At 46.4% G+C, this 27,344-nt stretch overlaps 1 protein-coding gene and 1 pseudogene across 2 annotated transcripts; both read right to left on the bottom strand.

Annotated features, from left to right (window-relative positions):
- Positions 1–622: 622 nt before the first annotated feature.
- On the bottom strand, positions 623–3,004 carry LOC117079048 (annotated as a pseudogene). Its single transcript, XR_004435255.1, has one exon. The product of XR_004435255.1 is annotated as an exonuclease GOR-like (transcript).
- Positions 3,005–8,856: 5,852 nt separating this feature from the next.
- LOC117079047 (exonuclease GOR-like) lies at positions 8,857–15,832 on the bottom strand. The gene is given in 6 exon segments (XM_033202691.1): positions 8,857–8,936; positions 13,613–13,772; positions 13,775–13,855; positions 13,921–13,970; positions 13,973–14,875; positions 14,878–15,832. Coding segments are annotated over 6 exon segments (2,067 nt in total). The 5' UTR covers positions 15,671–15,832.
- Between the last annotated feature and the right edge of the window lie 11,512 nt (positions 15,833–27,344).

The following is a 27,344-nucleotide window of genomic DNA, read 5'->3' as shown; positions in this document are numbered from 1 at the left end:
CCTGCACCTGACTTGTAGCTAGGATACCTCGGATAAACTGCTTAACGCTTGTGCTTCAGTTTCCTCATCTGTAAAATGGGGATGAGAACGCTCTCTCTCTCACAACTATGATGAGGACTAACTGGGTTAATAGGTGCAAAGTACCAAGTACAAAATAAACAAGCCACCAGCGCTCCTCACAGTCAGGAGCATTTGGCGAAGGTGAAGACGCATGGCTTCTTTAGGTATGAAATTCAGCTTTATTTACCTAGCCTTTGGGTTGTTCCAAGGATTAAGGACACAGTGTTCACGAATTCCCATTATAAGCTATTATAAGAAGGAAAGATAGTTAACATGAATGGAATACCTACTATGTGCGATTGTTTCAAGGCTTGCCATGTGTTGCTTCATTCATTCCTCACCGTGAGGTTATGATCACACTCTAAAGATAAAACGTAGAAGCACCAAGACGTCCTTGTCCAATAGGACAAAGCCAGTAGGTGGTGGAAGTTGAATTGGAACCCAGATGTGTAATTCCAGAGCCCGAGTGCTTCACCCCCCCAGCGTGGTGCCTCTAGAGAAAAACAGGTAAGGGCACAGTGAGAGGCCAGTGCCATTCCGTTGTTTTGAAGTTCTTTGATATTTAAGAAAGAAATTCATAGAGACATTGCTTCTCTGCCTGCCCCCGGGGATGGGGGAAAACTCGGGTGGGGGAGGAGAGGTTGAGAAAGCCCCACAGAAGAGGAAGAGCCCCAGGAGGGAAGACTGGCAGGAGGCTGGCGGGCCAGGGGGCTGGCTTTGTTCTCAGAGACCACGGAAGTCCAGGTGGGCTGAGGGAGGCTAGCGGCGGAAGGACAGAGGTCTGGGAGGGGCAGAGGGAGGGATGGGGACAGGCGCCAGGGACCGCGGCAGGGACTCCGGGGCCTGGGAGTCGGGGCTCGGGGCTCGGAGAGGCGATTGGCGGAAGGATGGAGGTCTGGGAGGGGCAGAGGGATGGGGACAGTCGCGAGGGGCCGCGGCAGGGACTCCGGGGGACTGGGAGTCGGGGGTCGGGGTTCGTCTTGGCTTTTCGCCCTCTCCTGCACAACCGGCTGCTCCGGTTTTTGTCGGTTTGCCCCCCGGTGGACAGGGTTAGCTCTCGGGAGCGATGGCAGTTCCACAGTTGGTCTGTGTGGAAGAATCCACCTTGACCACTTTTTCTTCCGTTCTTGTGGAAGTTGTGGCAGAGGCCTGCGGCTGAGGACAGGCCAGGGCGGCGGGAGAGGCGGACGGGTGGCTTCGCTGGATCCCGGCGCGCTCTCGGACCTTCCACATCACCAGCTGCAGGCAGGCGTTTGCGTCCTGGCCGGAGTCGTGCCCGTCCTGGCTGTCCTGGATGATCTGTCCTAGGTAGTCGGCCGAGAGATTCCTTAGGGAGCGCTTGTAGGGGAGACCCAGGTAGTGCGGGAAGAGCACCGCCGTGTCCACCACGGTGCTGTGGATCAGCTTCAGGGCCAGCAGGTCGCTCTCCAGGCTGTGCCCGAGGATGGTTTGGGCGCTGAAAAAGCTCAGCAGGATGGCTTGGACTTTCGGCAACGTGATGCTGGTCTGGGCGACGTCGGCCTCGGTCACGCCGGAAAACCTGGTGTTGTAGTCCACGATCTCGTTGTCGGGCTTGACGAAGGTGTCGTACACCACCCGCATGTCGGCGTCCACCACGGTGACACGGGTCAGCTCTAGGCCGTGCGTGGTGTAGCACATCTCACAGTCCAAGGCGTAGATTCCTGGATAAGCGTCTCCGGAAAACTCTTTCTTGAAGGTCTTCACGAAGCCATCCAGGCTCTCCTTGCGGCCGTCCCGCACGTGCTGCTTTGCCACCTGGCAGCCCACGGAGCCAGGAGCAGCTGCACAGCAGGTGTACTGGGTAAGCCGGCCTCCAGCCACTTGGCTGGAGCGGACCCGCCCCCAGTGGTAATAACACACCTGGTCGCGTACACAGCGGCCCGAAGAGGACACCAGGTACTCGGTGCCACAACGGCAGCAGACCCTGCGAGAGGAGTCGCCGGGCCCCTTCCCCTGGGCAGTGAAGACCAGGGCGCCTCCGGGCCGCTCCGGGTGCGGGAAGGGGTAGCCGTTCTCCTTGAGCTGCTCGCGAGTGAGCAGGAAGTCCTGGAGGCGGCTGTACAGAGCGGCCCGGCTGAGGCCGGGCATGGAGCTGGGGGTGAGGCCCTTCAGTCTCTTGAGGGTGTTGAGGACCACATTCAGGTAGACGTTCCTATTGGGGCTGCGGTCGTAGGCCACCTTCTCCTCGTTGAGCGCCTTCTCCTTTGCCTCCTGCTCGGAGGCGCAGAACTGGAGACACTCTTTGGTGAGCAGTTGGAGATAGCCTCGGCGGAGGACGCTGGGGACTCGGCACCCAGACTTTCGGAGGATGGGTTTCTTCCAACTCCGTAAGGATGGACGACGGCGATTCGCTTGGAGCTGTTGGTGGTGGAGGTCTTGTGTGCCATCCCTGACCTGTTGCGCGTCTTCCATGGCTGTCTGCCGACCTCGGAGCCATTGGAGCGTTGGCGGCTGCTGGCCGCCAGGGTTCTCTTGGCATCTGTGGGACCTGTGGCCAAGCAAGGGCTGGGAAAGTGGGCGATCCTCTTCCTCTCCCTGGGGGCTGAGATGCCGACTGCGGGGGGGCTCTCTGTCAGCCTTGGGGCGGCTGGCAGCCGGCAGGCCGATCCCCTCTGCGCAGGGAAGTACCACGCCTCCGTCACCGTCTCGGGCCACTCTGGGGCCACCGCCGGACCGCTATTCTGAGGCTCCGCCTGGATCCCCACAAGCGCTGAGGCCTGGTTGTACATCTGGGGCACCCAGAGCCCGAAGTTCCGGGCAGGCTGATGAGAGGGCAGTGGGAGCTCTGGAGCCTCGAGGGCCAGCTCCTCGGCCACCTTCTTAGCTTCTGGATATCCGGGTGGGAACCAGCAGGGAGCTGTGGCTCTCAACATCTTGCTGCCTTCTGGAGCACCGGCCTGGCTCTGCTGCTCTCCCGACTCGGCGGCTTCAATGAGTGCCGCGGCCGACGCGCCTCGCCTTTATATAGGCACAGGGCAGAGTGGGTGGGACTTCCCCTTGATTAGATTGGCACTTCAATCCAATCACACTAAACCTAATTAATCTTCCACCACGCTGCACCTTGGGAACGCCTCAGAGGGTCTGCTGATGGAATCAACTGGAACTCCTGGTTCCAGCTACCCTTGGGGCCAGGTTGCTTTTCCTGAGTCAGTTAACTGTCCCTGCCAAGCAGTCCTATCACGGCTACTGGTTCTGGGCTACATAGGAGTCAACTGAGCTTCAGGGAGGTTGGTCAACTTGCTCTGGCCCACACAGCACACCAGGCAGCCAGGAGTGGGCCAGCAGACTGCTGCGTGCTGGAGGGCGGGACCTCTCTGGGGTTGCCTTTCCCTGCTCTGTGCACTCCTCCACTGTGGGCAATTTGAGCACAGGAAGCGGACAGCATCCGCTTCTCTCCGAGGACCGGGCCAACGTTCAACACAGGGGGTCTTCAAAAACTTGACGGAACATGGACACTGTGAAAAAACTCTGCATGGATTTCAATTGTTTTGCACTAAAACAAGCTTATACCAACTGGTTATAACCTTTGTGAAGCAGATCCACTCTGAGGCACTAAGAAGGATGACACACCCACTGAAAAGGACTCCTATCAGAGCAAGACGAATTCCGCCAAAAGTGCAACAAAAGCAAACATCAAATTCACGGTGAAGCTTGGGTGGAGGAATGAAGAGTTCACGGATGTTTGATGTAAAGGTTACAAGGACAGTCCCGCAAATAAATCAGCTGTTTACGAAGGTACGGCTTGTTTTAAGAAGAGATGAGAAGATGTTGCAGATGCATCCTGCAGTGGCTCTGAAAACCACTGTGCCCAGATCAGCTTGCACCTGGGAGCCAGAGGTTGTAGTGAGCCAACATCATGCCACTGGACTCCGGCCCGGGTGACGTGAGGGAAGCTGTGTCAAAAAAAGAAGACACACATACCCAATAGAATGCTATTACAAAAAGAAAAAGAAGGGAAACGTGTCATCTGCAACACGAATGAGCCTAGAGGATGTTGTACTGCGTGAAATGAAGCAGAGGCCGGGCACGGTGGCTCATGCCTCTAATCCCAGTTCCTTGGGATGCCAAGACAGGTGGAGCACTTGAGCCCAGGAGTTCGGGATCAACCTGGGCAACATGGTGAAACCCCATCAATACAACAATGAGCCAGGTGTGGTGTTGGACGCCTGTGGTATTAGCTACTCAGGAGGCTGAAGTGGGAGGATCTCTTGACCGCGGGAGGTGGAGGTGGAGGCCGTGGTGAGCCGTGTTTGTGTCACTGTACTCCAGCCTGGGTGACAGAGTGAGACCCTGTCTGGAAAGATGAATAAATGCGTACTAAAGTTGTAAAGAGCAAGCACGGAAAGACAAATGCCGCATGATCTCACTTCTACGTGGAATCTAAAAAAGTTGAACTCGTGGTTGTAGAGAGCAGAATGGTGGCTAACCGAGGCAGGGGCCGGGGAGGGATTGGGGAGACATTAGTCGAATAATACAGAACTTCAGATGGGCATAGTTCTAGAGATCTATTGAACGGCGTGACAACTACAGTTAAAATCTAAGCATCGTATACTTGAAAATTGCTGTAAGTGTAGATCGTAAACACGTTCTCATCACAATAAAATACGTATGTGAGGAAATGAGTATGCTAATTAGCTGGATTTTGTCATTCCACAATGTATACGTATATGAAACCTCATGTCGAACGCCATAAACATATGTAATTTTTATTTTCAACTGAAAATTAAAATTTACAATTTAAGTCAATGACGAAAATTTAAACAAATAACGCACAACAACAACAAAGACCTTTATTTATGAAATCTCCACAGAAGGGGTCTACGTTGTAAAGGAAATAAAATTCCAGCAACGGTCAAATCAATCAGAAATGCCCTACTTGAGCGCTTTCCTCAATTTGTCTGACAGAGTGGAAATCCAGTTCTTCACTAAGTCATTGTTCTGGAACAGGGTGTGTTTGTATATACGTGTGTGGGGGCTCACATATGCAAATTAAATTAACGGTAATGTCAGCATTCAAATTATCAGCTTACTTTAGTTAGATACACATACACACAGGCACACCGCCCCCCCCCCCCCAACCCCGCCCACCGCATACACACACAGACACAAAAATCAGCCCCTCCACCAAAACTAGCTACTTAGTCTCTCATCTCTCATTGAAGATTCACAATGGAGACATGGATTTAGAGAGGCCTGATGGTTCATTCTCTCCTGGAGCCCGGTTGGAAGTTGCCTGACTGCTTCAGACATTGTAATTGGTTGGTCTGTGTGGAGGAATCCACTTTGACTCTCACCATACACACTCCTGGGAAGTCAGGTAGTGCAGCAGACAGAGCAGGGGCTCTGCAGCCAGGCTGCCTGCACCTGACTTGTAGCTAGGATACCTCGGATAAACTGCTTAACGCTTGTGCTTCAGTTTCCTCATCTGTAAAATGGGGATGAGAACGCTCTCTCTCTCACAACTATGATGAGGACTAACTGGGTTAATAGGTGCAAAATACCAAGTACAAAATAAACAAGCCACCAGCGCTCCTCACAGTCAGGAGCATTGGCGCAGGTGAAGACGCATGGCTTCTTTAGGTATAAAATTCAGCTTTATTTACCTAGCCATTGGGTTGTTCCAAGGATTAAGGACACAGTGTTCACGAATTCCCATTATAAGCTATTATAAGAAGGAAAGATAGTTAACATGAATGGAATACCTACTATGTGCGATTGTTTCAAGGCTTGCCATGTGTTGCTTCATTCATTCATTCCTCACCGTGAGGTTATGATCACACTCTAAAGATAAAAACGTAGAAGCACCAAGACGTCCTTTGTCCAATAGGACAAAGCCAGTAGGTGGTGGAAGATGAATTGGAACCCAGATGTGTAATTCCAGAGCCCAAGTGCTTCACCCACCCCAGCGTGGTGCCTCTAGAGAAAAACAGGTAAGCGCACAGTGAGAGGCAAGTGCCTTTCCGTTGTTTTGAATTTCTTTGATATTTAAGATGGAAATTCATAGAGACATTGATTCTGTGCCTGCCCCCGGGGGTGGGGGAAAACTCGGGTGGGGGAGGGGAGTTGAGAAAGCCCCACAGAAGAGGAAGAGGCCCAGGAGGGAAGACTTGCAGGAGGCTGGCGGGCCAGGGGGCTGGCTTTGTTCTCAGAGACCACGGAAGTCCAGGTGGGCTGAGGGAGGCTAGGGGTGGAAGGACAGAGGTCTGGGAGGGGCAGAGGGATGGGGACAGGGGCTAGGGACCGCGGCAGGGACTCGGGGGCCTTGTGTGGGGGCTCGGGGCTCGGGGAGGCGACTGTGGAAGGACAGAAGTCTGGGAGGGACACCGGATGGGGACAGTCGGGAGGGGCCGCGGCAGGGAGGTACGGCTTGTTTTAAGAAGAGATGAGAAGATATTGCAGATGCATCCTGCAGTGGCTCTGAAAACCACTGTGCCCAGATCAGCTTGCACCTGGGAGCCAGAGGTTGTAGTGAGCCAACATCGCCACTGGACTCCGGCCCGGGTGACGTGAGGGAAGCTGTGTCAAAAAAAGAAGACACACATACCCATAGAATGCTATTACAAAAAGAAAGAAGGGAAACGTGTCATCTGCAACACGAATGAGCTAGAGGATGTTGTACTGCGTGAAATGAAGCAGAGGCCGGGCACGGTGGCTCATGCCTCTAATCCCAGTTCCTTGGGATGCCAAGACAGGTGGAGCACTTGAGCCCAGGAGTTCGGGATCAACCTGGGCAACATGGTGAAACCCCATCAATACAACAATGAGCCAGGTGTGGTGTTGGACGCCTGTGGTATTAGCTACTCAGGAGGCTGAAGTGGGAGGATCTCTTGACCGCGGGAGGTGGAGGTGGAGGCCGTGGTGAGCCGTGTTTGTGTCACTGTACTCCAGCCTGGGTGACAGAGTGAGACCCTGTCTGGAAAGATGAATAAATGCGTACTAAAGTTGTAAAGAGCAAGCACGGAAAGACAAATGCCGCATGATCTCACTTCTACGTGGAATCTAAAAAAGTTGAACTCGTGGTTGTAGAGAGCAGAATGGTGGCTAACCGAGGCAGGGGCCGGGGAGGGATTGGGGAGACATTAGTCGAATAATACAGAACTTCAGATGGGCATAGTTCTAGAGATCTATTGAACGGCGTGACAACTACAGTTAAAAACTAAGCATCGTATACTTGAAAATTGCTGTAAGTGTAGATCGTAATCACGTTCTCATCACAATAAAATATGTATGTGAGGAAATGAGTATGCTAATTGGCTGGATTTTGTCATTCCACAATGTATACGCATATGAAACCTCATGTTGAACGCCATAAACATATGTAATTTTTACTTTCAACTGAAAATTAAAATTTACAATTTAAGTAAATTACAAAAATTTAAAGAAATAACGCACAACAACAACAACAAGACCTTTATTTATGAAATCTCCACAGAAGGAGTCTACGTTGTAAAGGAAATAAAATTCCAGCAACGGTCAAATCAATCAGAAATGCCCTACTTGAGCGCTTTCCTCAATTTGTCTGACAGAGTGGAAATCCAGTTCTTCACTAAGTCATTGTTCTGGAACAGGGTGTGTTTGTATATCCGTGTGTGGGGGCTCACATATGCAAATTAAATTAACGGTAATGTAAGCATTCAAATTATCAGCTTACCTTAGTTAGGTACACATACACACAGCACACCTCCCCACCACCCCCAACCCCGCCCACCCCAACACACACAGGCGCAAAAATCAGCCCCTCCACCAAAACTAGCTACTTAGTGTCTCATCTCTCATTGAAGATTCACAATGGAGACATGGATTTAGAGAGGCCTGATGGTTCATTCTCTCCTGGAGCCCGTTGGAAGTTGCCTGACTGCTTCAGACATTGTAATTGGTTGGTCTGTGTGGAGAATCCACTTTGACTCTCACCATACACACTCCTGGGAAGTCAGGTAGTGCAGCAGACAGAGCAGGGGCTCTGCAGCCAGGCTGCCTGCACCGGACTTGTAGCTAGGATACCTCGGATAAACTGCTTAACGCTTGTGCTTCAGTTTCCTCATCTGTAAAATGGGGATGAGAACGCTCTCTCTCACAACTATGATGAGGACTAACTGGGTTAATAGGTGCAAAATACCAAGTACAAAAAACAAGCCACCGCGCTCCTCACAGTCGGAGCATTGGCGCAGGAAGACGCATGCTTCTTTAGGTATAAAATTCAGCTTTATTTACCTAGCCTTTGGTTGTTCCAAGATTAAGGACACAGTGTTCACGAATCCCTTTAAGCTATTATAAGAAGAAAGATATTAACATGAATGGAATACCTACTACGTGCGATTGTTTCAGGCTTGCCATGTGTTGCTTCATTCATTCCTCACCGTGAGGTTATGATCACACTCTAAAGATAAAAACGTAGAAGCACCAAGACGTCCTTTGTCCAATAGGACAAGCCAGTAGGTGGTGGAAGATGAATTGGACCCAGATGTGTAATTCCAGAGCCCAAGTGCTTCACCCACCCCAGCGTGGTGCCTCTAGAGAAAAACAGGTAAGCGCACAGTGAGAGGCAAGTGCCTTTCCGTTGTTTTGAATTTCTTTGATATTTAAGATGGAAATTCATAGAGACATTGATTCTGTGCCTGCCCCCGGGGGTGGGGGAAAACTCGGGTGGGGGAGGGGAGGTTGAGAAAGCCCCACAGAAGAGGAAGAGGCCCAGGAGGGAGACTTGCAGGAGGCTGGCGGGCCAGGGGGCTGGCTTTGTTCTCAGAGACCACGGAAGTCCAGGTGGGCTGAGGGAGGCTAGGGGTGGAAGGACAGAGGTCTGGGAGGGGCAGAGGGATGGGGACAGGGGCTAGGGACCGTGGCAGGGACTCGGGGGCCTTGGTGTGGGGGCTCGGGGCTCGGGAGGCTACTGGCGGAAGGACAGAAGTCTGGGAGGGACACGGGATGGGGACAGTCGGGAGGGGCCGCGGCAGGGAGGTACGGCTTGTTTTAAGAAGAGATGAGAAGATATTGCAGATGCATCCTGCAGTGGCTCTGAAAACCACTGTGCCCAGATCAGCTTGCACCTGGGAGCCAAGGTTGTAGTGAGCCAACATCATGCCACTGGACTCCGCCCGGGTGACGTGAGGGAAGCTGTGTCAAAAAAAGAAGACACACATACCCAATAGAATGCTATTACAAAAAGAAAAAGAAGGGAAACGTGTCATCTGCAACACGAGAGCCTAGAGGATGTTGTACTGCGTGAAATGAAGCAGAGGCCGGGCACGGTGGCTCATGCCTCTAATCCCAGTTCCTGGGATGCCAAGACAGGTGGAGCACTGAGCCAGGAGTTCGGGATCACCTGGGCAACATGGTGAAACCCCATCAATACAACAATGAGCCAGGTGTGGTGTTGGACGCCTGTGGTATTAGCTACTCAGGAGGCTGAAGTGGGAGGATCTCTTGACCGCGGGAGGTGGAGGTGGAGGCCGTGGTGAGCCGTTTTGGTCACTGTACTCCAGCCTGGTGACAGAGTGAGACCCTGTCTGGAAAGATGAATAAATGCGTACTAAAGTTGTAAAGAGCAAGCACGGAAAGACAAATGCCGCATGATCTCACTTCTACTGGAATCTAAAAAAGTTGAACTCGTGGTTGTAGAGAGCAGAATGGTGGCTAACCGAGGCAGGGGCCGGGGAGGGATTGGGGAGACATTAGTCGAATAATACAGAACTTCAGATGGGCATAGTTCTAGAGATCTATTGAACGGCACGACAACTACAGTTAATAACTAAGCATCGTACTTGAAAATTGCTGTAAGTGTAGATCGTAATCACGTAATCATAACAATAAAATATGTATGTGAGGAAATGAGTATGCTAATTGGCTGGATTTTGAGATTCCACAATGTATACGTATATGAAACCTCGTGTTGAACACCATAAACATATGTAATTTTTATTTTCAACTGAAAATTAAAATTTACAATTTAAGTAAATTACAAAATTTAAAGAAATAACGCACAACAACAACAACACAAAGACCTTATTTATGAAATCTCCACAGAAGGAGTCTACGTTGTAAAGGAAATAAAATCCAGCAACGGTCAAATCAATCAGAAATGCCCTACTTGAGCGCTTTCCTCAATTTGTCTGACAGAGTGGAAATCCAGTTCTTCACTAAGTCATTGTTCTGGAACAGGGTGTGTTTGTATATCCGTGTGTGGGGGCTCATATATGCAAATTAAATTAACGGTAAGGTAAGCATTCAAATTATCAGTTTACCTTAGTTAGGTACACATACACACACAGGCACACCTCCCCCCCACCCCCCACCCCCCGCCAACCGCAAGCACACACAGGCGCATAAAATCAGCCCCTCCACCAAAACTAGCTACTTAGTGTCTCATCTCTCATTGAAGATTCAAATGGACATGGATTTAGAGAGGCCTGATGGTTCATTCTCTCTGGAGCCCGTTGGAAGTTGCCTGACTGCTTCAGACATTGTAATTGGTTGGTCTGTGTGGAGAATCCACTTTGACTCTCACCATACACACTCCAGGGAAGTCAGGTAGTGCAGCGGCCAGAGCAGGGGCTCTGCAGCCAGGCTGCCTGCACCGGACTTGTAGCTAGGTTACCTCGGATAAACTGCTTAACGCTTGTGCTTCAGTTTCCTCATCTATAAAATGGGGATGAGAACGCAATCTCTCTCACAACTATGATGAGGACTAACTGGGTTAATAGGTGCAAAGTACCAAAATTTCAGATGGGCATAGTTCTAGAGATCTATTGAACGGCATGACAACTACAGTTAATAACTAAGCATCGTATACTTGCAAATTGCTGTAAGTGTAGATCATAAGCGTTTCCATCACAATAAATATGTATGTGAGGAAATGAGTATGTTAATTAGCTGGATTTTGTCATTCCACAATGTATACGTATATGAAACCTCGTGTTGAACGTCATAAACATATGTAATTTTTATTTTCAACTGAAAATTAAAATTTACAATTTAAGTAAATTACAAAATTTAAAAAGAAATAACGCACAACAACAACAACAACAAAGACCTTTATTTATGAAATCTCCACAGAAGGAGTCTACGTTGTAAAGGCAAATAAAATTCCAGCAACGGAAAAATCAATCAGAAATGCCCTACTTGAGCGCTTTCCTCAATTTGTCTGACAGAGTGGAAATCCAGTTCTTCACTAAGTCATTGTTCTGGAACAGGGTGTGTTTGTATATCCGTGTGTGGGGGCTCATATATGCAAATTAAATTAACGGTAAGGTAAGCATTCAAATTATCAGTTTACCTTAGTTAGGTACACATACACACACAGGCACACCTCCCCCCCACCCCCCACCCCCCGCCCACCGCAAGCACACACAGGCGCATAAAATCAGCCCCTCCACCAAAACTAGCTACTTAGTGTCTCATCTCTCATTGAAGATTCAAAATGGAGACATGGATTTAGAGAGGCCTGATGGTTCATTCTCTCTGGAGCCCGGTTGGAAGTTGCCTGACTGCTTCAGACATTGTAATTGGTTGGTCTGTGTGGAAGAATCCACTTTGACTCTCACCATACACACTCCAGGGAAGTCAGGTAGTGCAGCGGCCAGAGCAGGGGCTCTGCAGCCAGGCTGCCTGCACCGGACTTGTAGCTAGTTACCTCGGATAAACTGCTTAACGCTTGTGCTTCAGTTTCCTCATCTATAAAATGGGGATGAGAACGCAATCTCTCTCACAACTATGATGAGGACTAACTGGGTTAATAGGTGCAAAGTACCAAAATTTCAGATGGGCATAGTTCTAGAGATCTATTGAACGGCATGACAACTACAGTTAATAACTAAGCATCGTATACTTGCAAATTGCTGTAAGTGTAGATCATAAACATGTTCTCATCACAATAAAATATGTATGTGAGGAAATGAGTATGTTAATTAGCTGGATTTTGTCATTCCACAATGTATACGTATATGAAACCTCGTGTTGAACGTCATAAACATATGTAATTTTTATTTTCAACTGAAAATTAAAATTTACAATTTAAGTAAATTACAAAAATTTAAAGAAATAACGCACAACAACAACAACAACAAAGACCTTTATTTATGAAATCTCCACAGAAGGAGTCTACGTTGTAAAGGAAAATAAAATTCCAGCAACGGTCAAATCAATCAGAAATGCCCTACTTGAGCGCTTTCCTCAATTTGTCTGACAGAGTGGAAATCCAGTTCTTCACTAAGTCATTGTTCTGGAACAGGTGTGTTTGTATATACGTGTGTGGGGGCTCACATATGCAAATTAAAATAACAGAAATGAAGCATTCAAATTATCAGTTTACCTTAGTTAGGTACACATACACACACAGGCACACCTCCCCCCACCCCCCACCCCCCGCCAGCCGCAAGCACACACAGGCGCATAAAATCCCCCCTCCACCAAAACTAGCTACTTAGTGTCTCATCTCTCATTGAAGATTCAAAATGGAGACATGGATTTAGAGAGGCCTGATGGTTCATTCTCTCCTGGAGCCCGGTTGGAAGTTGCCTGACTGCTTCAGACATTGTAATTGGTTGGTCTGTGTGGAAGAATCCACTTTGACTCTCACCATACACACTCCAGGGAAGTCAGGTAGTGCAGCGGCCAGAGCAGGGGCTCTGCAGCCAGGCTGCCTGCACCTGACTTGTAGCTAGGATACCTCGGATAAACTGCTTAACGCTTGTGCTTCAGTTTCCTCATCTGTAAAATGGGGATGAGAACGCTCTCTCTCTCACAACTATGATGAGGACTAACTGGGTTAATAGGTGCAAAGTACCAAGTACAAAATAAACAAGCCACCAGCGCTCCTCACAGTCAGGAGCATTTGGCGAAGGTGAAGACGCATGGCTTCTTTAGGTATGAAATTCAGCTTTATTACCTAGCCTTTGGGTTGTTCCAAGGATTAAGGACACAGTGTTCACGAATTCCCATTATAAGCTATTATAAGAAGGAAAGGTAGTTAACATGAATGGAATACCTACTATGTGCGATTGTTTCAAGGCTTGCCATGTGTTGCTTCATTCATTCCTCACCGTGAGGTTATGATCACACTCTAAAGATAAAACGTAGAAGCACCAAGACGTCCTTTGTCCAATAGGACAAAGCCAGTAGGTGGTGGAAGTTGAATTGGAACCCAGATGTGTAATTCCAGAGCCCGAGTGCTTCACCCACCCCAGCGTGGTGCCTCTAGAGAAAAACAGGTAAGGGCACAGTGAGAGGCCAGTGCCATTCCGTTGTTTTGAAGTTCTTTGATATTTAAGAAAGAAATTCATAGAGACATTGCTCTCTGCCTGCCCCCGGGGATGGGGAAAACTCGGGTGGGGGAGGAGAGGTTGAGAAAGCCCCACAGAAGAGGAAGAGCCCCAGGAGGGAAGACTGGCAGGAGGCTGGCGGGCCAGGGGGCTGGCTTTGTTCTCAGAGACCACGGAAGTCCAGGTGGGCTGAGGGAGGCTAGCGGCGGAAGGACAGAGGTCTGGGAGGGGCAGAGGGATGGGGACAGGCGCCAGGGACCGCGGCAGGGACTCCGGGCCTGGGAGTCGGGGCTCGGGGCTCGGAGAGGCGATTGGCGGAAGGATGGAGGTCTGGGAGGGGCAGAGGGATGGGGACAGTCGCGAGGGGCCGCGGCAGGGACTCCGGGGGACTGGGAGTCGGGGGTCGGGGTTCGTCTTGGCTTTTCGCCCTCTCCTGCACAACCGGCTGCTCCGTTTTTTGTCGGTTTGCCCCCAGGTGGACAGGGTTAGCTCTCGGGAGCGATGGCAGTTCCACAGTTGGTCTGTGTGGAAGAATCCACCTTGACCACTTTTTTTCTTCCGTTCTTGTGGAAGTTGTGGCAGAGGCCTGCGGCTGAGGACAGGCCAGGGCGGCGGGAGAGGCGGACGGGTGCTTCGCTGGATCCCGGCGCGCTCTCGGACCTTCCACATCACCAGCTGCAGGCAGGCGTTTGCGTCCTGGCCGGAGTCGTGCCCGTCCTGGCTGTCCTGGATGATCTGTCCTAGGTAGTCGGCCGAGAGATTCCTTAGGGAGCGCTTGTAGGGGAGACCCAGGTAGTGCGGGAAGAGCACCGCCGTGTCCACCACGGTGCTGTGGATCAGCTTCAGGGCCAGCAGGTCGCTCTCCAGGCTGTGCCCGATGAGGATGGTTTGGGCGCTGAAAAAGCTCAGCAGGATGGCTTGGACCTTCGGCAACGTGATGCTGGTCTGGGCGACGTCGGCCTCGGTCACGCCGGAAAACCTGGTGTTGTAGTCCACGATCTCGTTGTCGGGCTTGACGAAGGTGTCGTACACCACCCGCATGTCGGCGTCCACCACGGTGACACGGGTCAGCTCTAGGCCGTGCGTGGTGTAGCACATCTCACAGTCCAAGGCGTAGATTCCTGGATAAGCGTCTCCGGAAAACTCTTTCTTGAAGGTCTTCACGAAGCCATCCAGGCTCTCCTTGCGGCCGTCCCGCACGTGCTGCTTTGCCACCTGGCAGCCCACGGAGCCAGGAGCAGCTGCACAGCAGGTGTACTGGGTAAGCCGGCCTCCAGCCACTTGGCTGGAGCGGACCCGCCCCCAGTGGTAATAACACACCTGGTCGCGTACACAGCGGCCCGAAGAGGACACCAGGTACTCGGTGCCACAACGGCAGCAGACCCTGCGAGAGGAGTCGCCGGGCCCCTTCCCCTGGGCAGTGAAGACCAGGGCGCCTCCGGGCCGCTCCGGGTGCGGGAAGGGGTAGCCGTTCTCCTTGAGCTGCTCGCGAGTGAGCAGGAAGTCCTGGAGGCGGCTGTACAGAGCGGCCCGGCTGAGGCCGGCATGGAGCTGGGGGTGAGGCCCTTCAGTCTCTTGAGGGTGTTGAGGACCACATTCAGGTAGACGTTCCTATTGGGGCTGCGGTCGTAGGCCACCTTCTCCTCGTTGAGCGCCTTCTCCTTTGCCTCCTGCTCGGAGGCGCAGAACTGGAGACACTCTTTGGTGAGCAGTTGGAGATAGCCTCGGCGGAGGACGCTGGGGACTCGGCACCCAGACTTTCGGAGGATGATGGGTTTCTTCCAACTCCGTAAGGATGGACGACGGGCGATTCGCTTGGAGCTGTTGGTGGTGGAGGTCTTGTGTGCCATCCCTGACCTGTTGCGCGTCTTCCATGGCTGTCTGCCGACCTCGGAGCCATTGGAGCGTTGGCGGCTGCTGGCCGCCAGGGTTCTCTTGGCATCTGTGGGACCTGTGGCCAAGCAAGGGCTGGGAAAGTGGGCGATCCTCTTCCTCTCCCTGGGGGCTGAGATGCCGACTGCGGGGGGGCTCTCTGTCAGCCTTGGGGCGGCTGGCAGCCGGCAGGCCGATCCCCTCTGCGCAGGGAAGTACCACGCCTCCGTCACCGTCTCGGGCCACTCTGGGGCCACCGCCGGACCGCTATTCTGAGGCTCCGCCTGGATCCCCACAAGCGCTGAGGCCTGGTTGTACATCTGGGGCACCCAGAGCCCGAAGTTCCGGGCAGGCTGATGAGAGGGCAGTGGGAGCTCTGGAGCCTCGAGGGCCAGCTCCTCGGCCACCTTCTTAGCTTCTGGATATCCGGGTGGGAACCAGCAGGGAGCTGTGGCTCTCAACATCTTGCTGCCTTCTGGAGCACCGGCCTGGCTCTGCTGCTCTCCCGACTCGCGGCTTCAATGAGTGCCGCGGCCGCCGCGCCTCGCCTTTATATAGGCACAGGGCAGAGTGGGTGGGACTTCCCCTTGATTAGATTGGCACTTCAATCCAATCACACTAAACCTAATTAATCTTCCACCACGCTGCACCTTGGGAACGCCTCAGAGGGTCTGCTGATGGAATCAACTGGAACTCCTGGTTCCTGCTACCCTTGGGGCCAGGTTGCTTTTCCTGAGTCAGTTACTGTCCCTGCCAAGCAGTCCTATCACGGCTACTGGTTCTGGGCTACATAGGAGTCAACTGAGCTTCAGGGAGGTTGGTCAACTTGCTCTGGCCCACACAGCACACCAGGCAGCCAGGAGTGGGCCAGCAGACTGCTGCGTGCTGGAGGGCGGGACCTCTCTGGGGTTGCCTTTCCCTGCTCTGTGCACTCCTCCACTGTGGGCAATTTGAGCACAGGAAGCGGACAGCATCCGCTTCTCTCCGAGGACCGGGCCAACGTTCAACACAGGGGGTCTTCAAAAACTTGACGGAACATGGACACTGTGAAAAAACTCTGCATGGATTTCAATTGTTTTGCACTAAAACAAGCTTATACCAACTGGTTATAACCTTTGTGAAGCAGATCCACTCTGAGGCACTAAGAAGGATGACACACCCACTGAAAAGGACTCCTATCAGAGCAAGACGAATTCCGCCAAAAGTGCAGCAAAAGCAAACACCAAATTCACGGTGAAGCTTGGGTGGAGGAATGAAGAGTTCATGGATGTTTGATGTAAAGCTTATAAGGACAGTCCCCCAATGAAAGCAGTTGTTTACATATGTATAGCTTCTTTTTATGAGTGGAGCTTTCAGTGAAAATTTCAAACCTGAGGAGTCAGGATCTTGAGTCATGTCTTCCACGAATTGTAACCGGAAAATGGAACCTTCCTTTACCAATATGATCCTGAAGACAAAGCATCATCAAGGCGATGGCTTTCAAGAGGATGTTATGTTCCCCTCAAATGATAAACGAGCTAGTCGAAAGCCACCATCATGGGACCAGTGTTTTGAGACACTCAAGGTATTTTTTCTTGTTGACTTCCTAAAGGGCCAAACATCTGCTTATTAGGAGAATGTTCTGAGAAACTTAGACAAAGCTTTAGCAGAAAAATGCTGAGAAAATCTCACCAGAGTCCTTTTTCAGCACCACAAAGCTCTGCTCATTCCTTTCATTAAACAAGGGCAATTTTTTCAGTTTCAATGGGCTATCTATCATTAGGAATTCACCTTACAGCCTGATTTCACTCCTTCTAACTTCTTTTTGTTTCCTAATTATAAAAAGTCTCCTTGCCTTGCTTGGAAGGATGGGAGATGGGATCATCCTGTTCTCTCTCAGGCCAGAGTGGTCAGACTTGAGTTTCCTTTCTCCTCACTCTTCTCTTCCTTGAGGGAGCTGCTGTGCCAGACAGACCTTGTCCTCTGTCTTGACACTGGCAGACACTTTTAAGATTCTCACCGGCATTCCTCCATGGGGTCAAAGTCGATGGACTTATTTCTTCAGGGTTCAGTGGTCCACATCCTTACCCGCACCTTGGCCAGTTCAGGGTGTGGTACAGGAGTGGGAAAGTGGGTGGCTCAGAGCCCGCTTCTTCAGCTTGGGGGTATCCTGGGAAGAACCCTTGTCCACTGAGCAGGTCTTCATCTCCACCAACTTCCCCAGTGGGACATTTCAGGCACCCCTTCTTGTTCAGCAGCTTATGGGGGCCAGGTGGACCTCTACTAGTAACCAGCCTTAAGCCCTTTCCCCGTTTCACTTTTTTTTACAACTGCCTAGGTAACTTTTGAACCTCATTATCCAGAACAGCAAAGGGACAAGGGGTGAGAAGAGTGGCAGTCTGGGTTTGCAGCATAGTGCCGCCTTAGAGGAGTTGTGCAGTCTTCGGTTGTGTGAAACTTCACCTGGCTGATTTGTGGGAATCCCTCCACAAATTCCCAAAATTTTGTAGGTTTTGCCTTCCAATATTCATTTTCACAATGTTGAGTGCTTTAAATGACTTTAAATCACTAAGCATGAAGAGTGCTATGCTGGAAAGTGATGATATGGATGGTAGGGACTCCTTGGAGTAGACGAGTAAAGTTTTACTATTATAACTAGAAGGCTAATAAAAAAGGAACTGAACATTATCCACAATAAAAGAAGCACAGATTCACAAAACCCCATACCAACTACACTAAAATGGAAATCATTCTATTTGGAAATACAACTTAATTGGAAAACATTAAGTAATCTCATCAAACAATTTTTTTAGTGGGTGGCAGGGCTGTGGAGGGAAAACAGCGATGATTCTGGCACCTACTTAACTTTATTCCATTAAATTCACCCAACAAGCCTCCAGAGAAGATAGTACTGCTTTGATATTACAAAGGGAAAAACAGGTATGGCATCTCTTAAAAGCACGATATTCTAGGATTGGAATAACTTTAAATCCACAGATAAATTTCTGAGGGATTTTTGCCATAAGGTACCTTCCACCTTACTGTAAACAACATCTTAAATTTGTCTGCAATGCAAATGGATTATGTGCATGCAACAGGAAAAAGTACAGTATGAGAAGCTCTTGCTTAATAGCTCATTGTGACCACTAGTGAAAAGTGTGGGATCTCATCACTTTTTCCTCTGTGTTTTGCCTCTTGGTTTCTCCACACTGTCAGGAGCATTTCACCAACTCGCTGTGGCTCAGTGCCCCCTACGCAGCCTGTTGGGGAAATCAGTGAGTATAGAAGACCTGCCTCTGGTATATCAGGAAGTTGTGCCTGCTGGCCACTCTGACTTGCGATCTTCTCCCTCAGTGTACAGCCACCTACACCTGGGTAATCAACATTGCCGGCATGATAAGAATGTCCATTCATCACTATTGCCGCTAGTCCTTCCCACTCCTGTGCCCGGTTTCTTCTTCATTTGAACCCAAGAATGAGTAAACATAATATTTTCAAACATCTCTTCCCCTTCACTGTTACTTCCAACATTCCACCATCCTAATTCCATCAGAAGCATTTAGTCTCTCCATCCTAAGGTGGTGAAATCCCTGTAGGCATTTATAAGTATACCTGGACATAAGAAATAGGACCTACTATTTTATTAACTAAATATATGATTGCTAGGTTTGTATTTATGCTTTGTTTATTTTATTTTATAAATATGTATCACTTGCATGGTTCAAAATGCAGTAGGCACAGAGAGTATATATGATAGAAACAGATCCTCCTTCCCTGCACCCAGCAACTGAGAGTTTTTCCTCACACGGGCACTCAAAGGTTTCATTGTCCCAAATATCAGCCTAAGCACAGTTTACGTTTAGTAAACGATAACTATAAATAGTCCCACATCCAAAGGGAGAGGAATTAGGTTTCATCTTTTCAAGGAAGGACCATCAAAGAATTTTTCCACGTACTTTAAAACCATCCCACGTATACAACCATTTTTATTGACACAACTTTAGTAGAAAAAAAAAAAGACTCCACTTCTTAATTTGTTGTATTTAACAATAAGTCTTGAAGATCATTCCAAGTTAACATTTTGAAAATTTCCTTTATTTTGTTTTGGCTGCATAGTATTCCTCTATAAGGATGAACATACTATAATTTACTTAGCCAGCCTCTTACTGATGTACAATTAAATAGTTTTTAAATCATTTACTCTTAAAAATATTGTTTCTCACACCTAAATATTTCTATGAAATAAATTCATTGAAGTAGGATTGTTGGATCAAAGAATCCATCCATCTGTGATTTTGAAAAAATTGGTACTGTATTTGCGATATTGTAAAATTTGCCATCATAGACAACATTCTAATTTACACCGCCACCAGTATAGGGAAGGGATATGGAAAAGCACCATTTAGAAGACACATTTTCTCTTCATTTCAGTTGAAAGGATCTGAAATTGCAGCCATTCTCTTCTTCCATAATGACAATGGAGGTGAAAACATGAGATGACAAATTACCTTCACGTATCTTTCTGTCATAAGCAGCTCCCAGAGCTAGAAATACCCAAGGCAATTATTTTAAAGAAGCACAGATGTAAATTCTCCTGTGCTGGAGGCAAGCCTACCACTAACATTTGCAGATAAAACACATCACCAACTTCCATATTCTGCCCTTCTTCAGCACGAAAGGTTTCCTTTGTGGCAAAGATGGAATATGCAATCACGCGTTGATTCATGCATTTAACAGATGTCTATGTATTTCCTACCTACCATGTGTCTGGTGATGTACACCCTCAGGCAGCTTATTGTGAAATTACAATATCTAGAGACCAAGGCTAAAGTGAAGCCAAACCCCAGCACAGATGATGGAAGGAGAACCCTGCTGTGGAAAGGAGAGTCGTTCTAGTTCAAAAGGAGAGGAAACACAAAGAGGAATTCTGTCTGGCAAACAAAAGCTGTTTTTACTTTTTTATTTTTTCAGTTTTTGTCCTTGTAATCTCACAGCACAGTTGTTCAGAGTATGGGCTTTGGATTAAAATTGCTCTTCTATACATCTTAATACTTCTGTTTCCTCATCTGTGAAACGCCAGTGATAGTCAGAATTCTCTCATGGGTTACAGTGAAGATTAAACAGAGCAACATAAGCTCAATTCTTAGATTAGAGATTTGCAGATACGAAACTAGCTAAAAGCGTTAGCTTTTAAATATTAAAATAATATTACTACATTTAACATTATATTTTTATACCATTGTTCATATAATGTTTAACATTTTCATGTGATTCAGCATTACAACCTAGCTTCTTATTGGCTGTATTCGTTAGCCAATGCTGTATAAAAGATTTCCTCAAAACCTCGGCTGTTGGCTGAAGGATGCCCTCATTCTTTGGCGACTTGGGCTTCTGCAGCATGGCAGCTTCCTTCATCAAGGTGAGCAAGAAGAGAAGGCAAGACAGAGTGCCAGCAAGACACAAGTCTTAGCCTTTTATAATTTAATCTTAGAGGTACCATCACTTCTGCCACATTCTGTTTATCAGAAACAAGTTACTAGGTGCAGCCCACACACAAAAGCAGAGGATTCCACATGGGAATGAATACAGAAGAACTTTACGATCATGTAAGATGTTACCATTTGGTGAAACTGGGTTAAGAGCATGCAAGTAGTTAGTTTGAAAGCATCTTCCCCAACACCCCAGCCCCGCCGCCAGCACTTTGGGAGGCCAAGGTGGGCAGAGCGCTTGAGGTCAGGAGTTTGAGACCATCCTGGCCAATGTGGTGAAACCCGGTCTCTACTAAAACTGCAAACATTAGCCCAGCATGATGGAATAACAACTGTAACAACATTGCAGCATTATTTAAATTGCATTTCCATTCTCAGGAGCATTATGATTTGATTAATTGCCAGCATGATGGGGGTGAGCCGTTCCTGGGAGAGAAAAGAAAGCATTTTATGAAAACCTGAAAATTATTTCAATCTAGGTAAATAAATGACAACATAAATAAATCACCTTCAATTGACTACTTGGCATTCCTTTACCTTTCGGAAATTTGCTAAGGAGACAGCTCCGTTTATTCAGTGAAGTAAGATAGGATTAATCAATTAATAGTTTTGATACAGTGATGACCTGTGGTGAATACAATTAAATTCCTACCACATTTTTACATTAAAATAACGTTTCAAATGGCTCTAATATTGAAATGCAGACAAATAAATACATTCACCAAACTACAAAGAAAAATTGTTTTTCTACCTTTGAAGTGGAGAATCCATTTCTGTGTGAGCAAACTCAGAACTAAAAAAAAATTTTAAATGAGTTTTAATACGTAAAAATTAAAATTTTCCACTAGACACAGTGCCTCACACCTGGAATCCTAGCACTTTGGGAGGCTGAGGCAGGTGGATCACTTGAGGCCAGGAGTTCAAGAGAAGCCTGGCCTATGTGGTTGTATTTCATCTCTACTAAAAATACCAAAAAAAAAAAAAAAAAAAAAGTAACTGGGCCTTGTATGGTGGTAACTGTAATCCCAGCTACTCAGGAGCTTGAGCCTGGCAGGCAGAGGTTGCAGTCAGCCGAGATCATACTACTGCACTCCAGCCTAGACAGGAGAGTAAGACTCCGTCTAAAAAAGTAAAAAAACAAAAAAAACTAAAATTTTCTGCAGAACCAAAAACAAAGTAAAAATAACAGCATAATGTTAAATGATACACAAGCTAAAAAAAGTTTGCAACATATGTTATTGTAAAGTTGATAATTTCCTGAATATAGAAACATTTCTATAAATTATAAAAGGAACAAAAAGAAAATGCTCAGAGAATATTCAAAAGTGATTTTGAAGAAAATGTACGTGACCTTCCAAGGTAAAAAAATTCTGTCTCACTCATAGTAAAATAAATACATATTAAAATTATAAAGAGGTACTATTTTTCACCTATTAGGTTACAAAATTCCCACAAGTACAAAAAAGTCATTACTCCTAAATTGCTGGTAGGACAATAAATTGACATAACATTTTGAAAGGACAGTTTGTCAATATCTATGTCAATTTTAAATACACATTCCCATCAGTTCAACACTTCGTCTTCTAAGAATTTATACCTCTCACATATATATGCACAAAGAAGTATATTCAAAGATATTCACTGAAACATTATTTAAAATACAAAATCATAATGTATCATTACAATAGAATATTATTTGGCCACTGGTTGGGCACAGTGGCTCATGCCTGTAATCCCAGCACTTTGGGAGACTGAGGCAGGCAGATTACCTGAGGTCAGGAGTTTGAGACCAGCCTGGCCGAAATGGTGAAACCCTGTCTCTACTAAAAATACAAAAACTAGCCGAGTGTGGTGGTGTGCACCTGTAATCCAAGCTACTCAGGAGGCTGAGGCAGGAGAATCGCCTGAACTTGGGAGGCGGAGGTTGCAGTGAGCCGAGATCACGCCAATGCACTCCAGCCTGGGCGACAGAGTGAGACTCCATCTCAAAAATAAAAATAAAAAGGACACATACAGACACATATTCATGCACACACAGAAACATCTGTATATGTATAGACTCTCTCTCTGGGATGATGCACAAAAAAATGGATAACAATGGTTGTCTCTGAAGAGGTAACATTAAAGAAGATCCTTAAAGAAGGTCCCTTAAAGAAGACCAGGGGCTTTAAGGGACAAGGTGAGAGGTGGGTTTGCTTTTCACCATCTAGTTGTTTTATGCTTTTTTTCAATATTTGTATGCATTTTCCATACAAAATAAATATTTAAACATTTCAAAAATTTTAAAAATGTGTTACCAAGAGGCGCAATCGATACCATGGTAAACCCAACCCCAATATCAAAATAGCTCACATCTTACTTTAGGCACCCTTCAAAGAATGGTGATTTAGACAGAGTCTCATATTGGACTTTCTTGGACATTGGTGGTGAATAAAAACATATTTCATTATTTCTAGCTAATGTCTGCTGAACCAAATGAAAGTAATAAAATCAGAAAATTTAGTAAGATCACTTAACTGTTTTTATAAAATTTAATTTTGCTACATTGTTTTAAAATAATTAATTATTTTAGTTAACCTCTATTGTACACATGTGTGGGGCAGACTGCTAGAGGATAAAAGAGATTAAAATACAGTGCTTATCACACAGAATTTCTTAGGTCATACAGGAAAAATGAATTTATGTGCCTATGGTAGTGTTTATTACATTGTGCATTTGGTCTCTTTGGTTCATATTCTGCTTAAGGTTAATTCTCACTTGCTTGAATAACAAAATCAGTGATGACAGTAATAAATTATAACCTAAAGAATACAATAAAAATATATAAATCTACACTGATAGAAATTAATAATTGTCTAAATAATGGAAAAGGGTTGACCCTTTCTCATAATTGTATTCCCATTAAGAAATGTAGATAGAATGATGGAACTAGAAAATCCCCATTTGGCAAACACCACAGTAGAATTGTTGCAGACACAAATGAAGAATGAATAGTAAAATTAGTGAGTGACGCTATGGTAAGAAACAGGACATTTGCATAATCTCAAAGTATCTCTCAACAACATACTTAATAATTACAAAGGGCAACATAGTGACTTTACATTGGCGGACAGCTCCATAACCAAATGATTAAGTTTAATATCACCAGCAAGAAGACCTATCCATATTATGTACCCTTTTACAACTTCGTTTCTGTGATAATACTGCCAAAATTGCATAACCTTAATCTAGTCATAAAAAGCATCAGACAAATCAAAATTCTACAAAATAGTTGACCAGTATCCTTTAAAAAAAAGTCAATGTCATGAAAGAAAAAGAAAGACAGCAACTGTCACAGATTGGAAGCAACTAAAGAGACATGACAACTAAATGCAATGTGGGGATTTTGGTTTAGCTCTTGGAATAGAAACAGGATATTAGTGTGAAAACAGGAATTTCTAATAAAGTCTATAGATTAGTCAGTAGTGTTGTATTTAGTTAATAATATGAATTTCTAATTTCCTGGTTTCAGTGATTATGTTATGATTATGTAAGATGTTACCATTTGGTGAAACTGAGTGAAAGGTATACAAGTACTCTCTGTACTATCTTTTTTTTTTTTTTTTTTTTTGAGATGGAGTTTTGCTCTTGTTGACCAGGCTGGAGTGCAATGGCACGATCTCAGCTCACTGTAACCTCTACCTCCTGGGTTCAAGAGATTCTCCTGCCTCAGCCCCCAGAATAGCTGGGATTACAGGCATGAACCACCACGCCCAGCTAATGTCGTGTTTTCAGTAGAGACGGGGTTTCTCCATGTTGGTCAGGCTGGTCTCGAACTCCCGAACTCAGGTGATCTGCCCACCTCAGCCTCCCAAAGTGCTGAGATTATAGGCGTGAGCCACAGTGCCCAGCCCTCTGTACTATTTTTGAAACTTCTGTGTAAGCCTAAAGTTTCAAACTTAATTTAAAAAAATAACAGGGAACACAAATCCTTAACAGAAGTTTTGATCAACTCAAAAGACTTTAATAAATGTCACAGCAACTTGGTTGCTGCTATCATGGGAGAAAATCTAGCTTCAGTTACTTGAGGAAAATAGGCCAAGCTCAATTTAAAGAAAAATGAAAACCTTTCTTGACTCCTTTTTTTGTGTAATATTTGATATATCAGACAGAGTGTTTTACCAAATAACCACCTAAACCTTGAGATCTACCCATAAGGAAACGCTCTCAAGTAATGAGAAAGGACTAATTTTGACAGAAAAAAAAAAAGTTTACTTTTTCCATATTTCCAGATTTGTGTATCTCCCTTTGGTCTACATGTGGCTAAAATCTCATTACAATTCCAGGTCAGTTTACAATGGCATGAAAGAGCTGGTCTAGGAAAACAAGGGATAAAATTCACAAGTGGTGTGAAACAATGACTTCTCAGTAGTTCTCTTCCAGGATAAAATACAATATTAAGAGCTGACTCATTCTTTTTGTATGACACTGTGAGCCCTTCTAGGATCCAGGAGCTTTGGGAGAATAGGACAGAAAATAAAGCCTATTTGTAACTACAGATTGTTTATGATCTAATCTGGAATTAAAAAAAGAACCCACATAAAATGACTTAAGAATTAACTACAAAACAACATATTATGGTTCCACTTCAATTAAATGAAGTCCAGCTAGCCAAAACTCTTAATTAACTTTGTTTTCTTTCCAGTTTCCCCTTAACTTGAGGGGAGGTGAGCAAGGGGGCTGCCATGCATAGTCCAAAGTATTCAGGCCCTGCTGGATCTGCCTCTGCCTGCACCAGCCTTCTGACCTTTCCTTTCGCTCCCCTCCCAACTGGCCCTGATCAACCCCACTGGCCTCCTTGGTCTTCTTCAGGGAGCACCAAGAAGTTCCAGAAGTTCTGAGAAGCCTGCATTCGTACCTCTTCCGAAATTGTTCCTCCCGCCCTTATTCATATGCTTCCTTCTACTTACTTCAAGTTTCTGATTAAAGGTCACCGGGATATTCTCTGAGTATCCAATGCCAATCAGCTGGCTGTCCCTCACCCCACAGTCCCTATTCTCCTTTCCCAGCTTTATTTTTCTCCATAGCTCTTACCACCATTTAGTACACTGTACATTTAGATGCATTCATTTATTGTCTGTCCTCTACCTCTCATGAAAGTGAATCCCATGAGAGCAGGAACACCATCTGTTTGTTTGTTTTTTCACTTTTGTATCCCAGGGCCTAAAAAGTCCTTGCATATTAGTAGGTGTCATTATTTGTTGAATGAATAAATGGACATGCTTCATCATCTATTTATCCCAATGTCTTACAACCTCTATAATTCCCGGTATCTGTGAAAATAATCTGTTCCTCCACTAAGGCACTTATTGCATTCTGCTCCCCTTAGCATTATTTTATATGAGTATTATATTCCCCTGTTGGACTTTAAGGTTTCCTAAGACTGAGCCTATTCATCATTAAAGGCCTAGCACATAGTAAACATTGAAAGAATGAATACATTTGCCCTTAATGATCTAATGCCTTAAAGCATGACAGGAACCCAAATCTCCAAAATAAGAGTCAATCTTTTCTTATATTTTGTTTTCTAGGGCTATAAAATATGTTATATCTTAGAAATATTTCAACAAGGTAACAACTAAAAGAGTATTTTGTTGAGCTGTCATTTCATATAAAATCCAATTAGCCAGTACAATGCTTTTTTTGAACATTCTAACTTAGCTGAGATAAAGGTTCATTGGAAAAAAAGAAATGAATCTTACTTTCATTAAACCAGGGAAATGAAACAAAACATACAAACGAGTGCCAAAAACGTTAAAGATATTCAATTGACATTACAAATCAACTTTTCTGGGTGCAGAAGGAAAAATTACTTCATCTGGCATATCAAGGTTTTGTGCCCTCTGACTTTTAGCCTCCTGTAAAATTTGTGACCTCATTTTCCCTGATTTATGTTAGTCCTGGTCTCCAAAAATTCAGTGGGAGTGTAATAGGTGTGATCATTGGCTGCTTGAACCAGGCCTTTGTGAGCCCAAAATGGACGGAGCCAGTAGAGTCAGACCAGAGCTTAGAGAGGCCCAGGAGAGAAAAGTCTGGATAGGCAGATGATGTTTAGTATGTTTAGTGGAATCTGACCAAAGGAAATAGGACAGGACTTGGGGAATGTCACGTCAGAAGTCCAGATGAAGGTGGGTGTCTCAGCATTTACTATTGAGCTGGGCAGAGCCCAGATGCAAGGAGTACAGATTTAGCATTCAAGAACGGGACTCTTGTCCTTGGGAGGATTGTTTCAAACTTTAAACTATAGCAAGATAATCCTCAATCAGAGAGAAAATTACTCCATGTCTAGGTAATTCACCTAATGCCCCCGGGTAGAGGAACAGAGCAGTTGGAAATTTGGTCACAAACAGTAGCAAACCAAGAGCCCATTCCCTAGTAATTGCACCTAAGATCAGATTTGACTTGCTGACTCAAGGTCTGTAACAAGAAGAATAATTGGTCTCAGTGGATAGAAGCATGCTAATCCAGAGGACAAGCTGGATGGCCCAGCTGGGGAGGTGGAAATCTGTCCTTCCAGGAGAGAGCAGAGATGTACCAGACTGCAAGGGAGGTCTTCCCACCTCGTCCCCATGGACTGCCAGCTTTCTCGCCAAAGGAATTAGTTTCAGGCCTAGAGACATTTCATTTACCT

The sequence above is a fragment of the Trachypithecus francoisi genome, unplaced genomic scaffold (genome assembly GCF_009764315.1).
Source record: "Trachypithecus francoisi isolate TF-2019V2 unplaced genomic scaffold, Tfra_2.0 Lachesis_group7, whole genome shotgun sequence".
Classification (NCBI taxonomy): Eukaryota; Metazoa; Chordata; class Mammalia; order Primates; family Cercopithecidae; genus Trachypithecus; species Trachypithecus francoisi.
The sequence above is the reverse complement of the archived record's forward strand: the minus strand, read 5'-3'. Positions and strand labels throughout refer to the sequence as shown.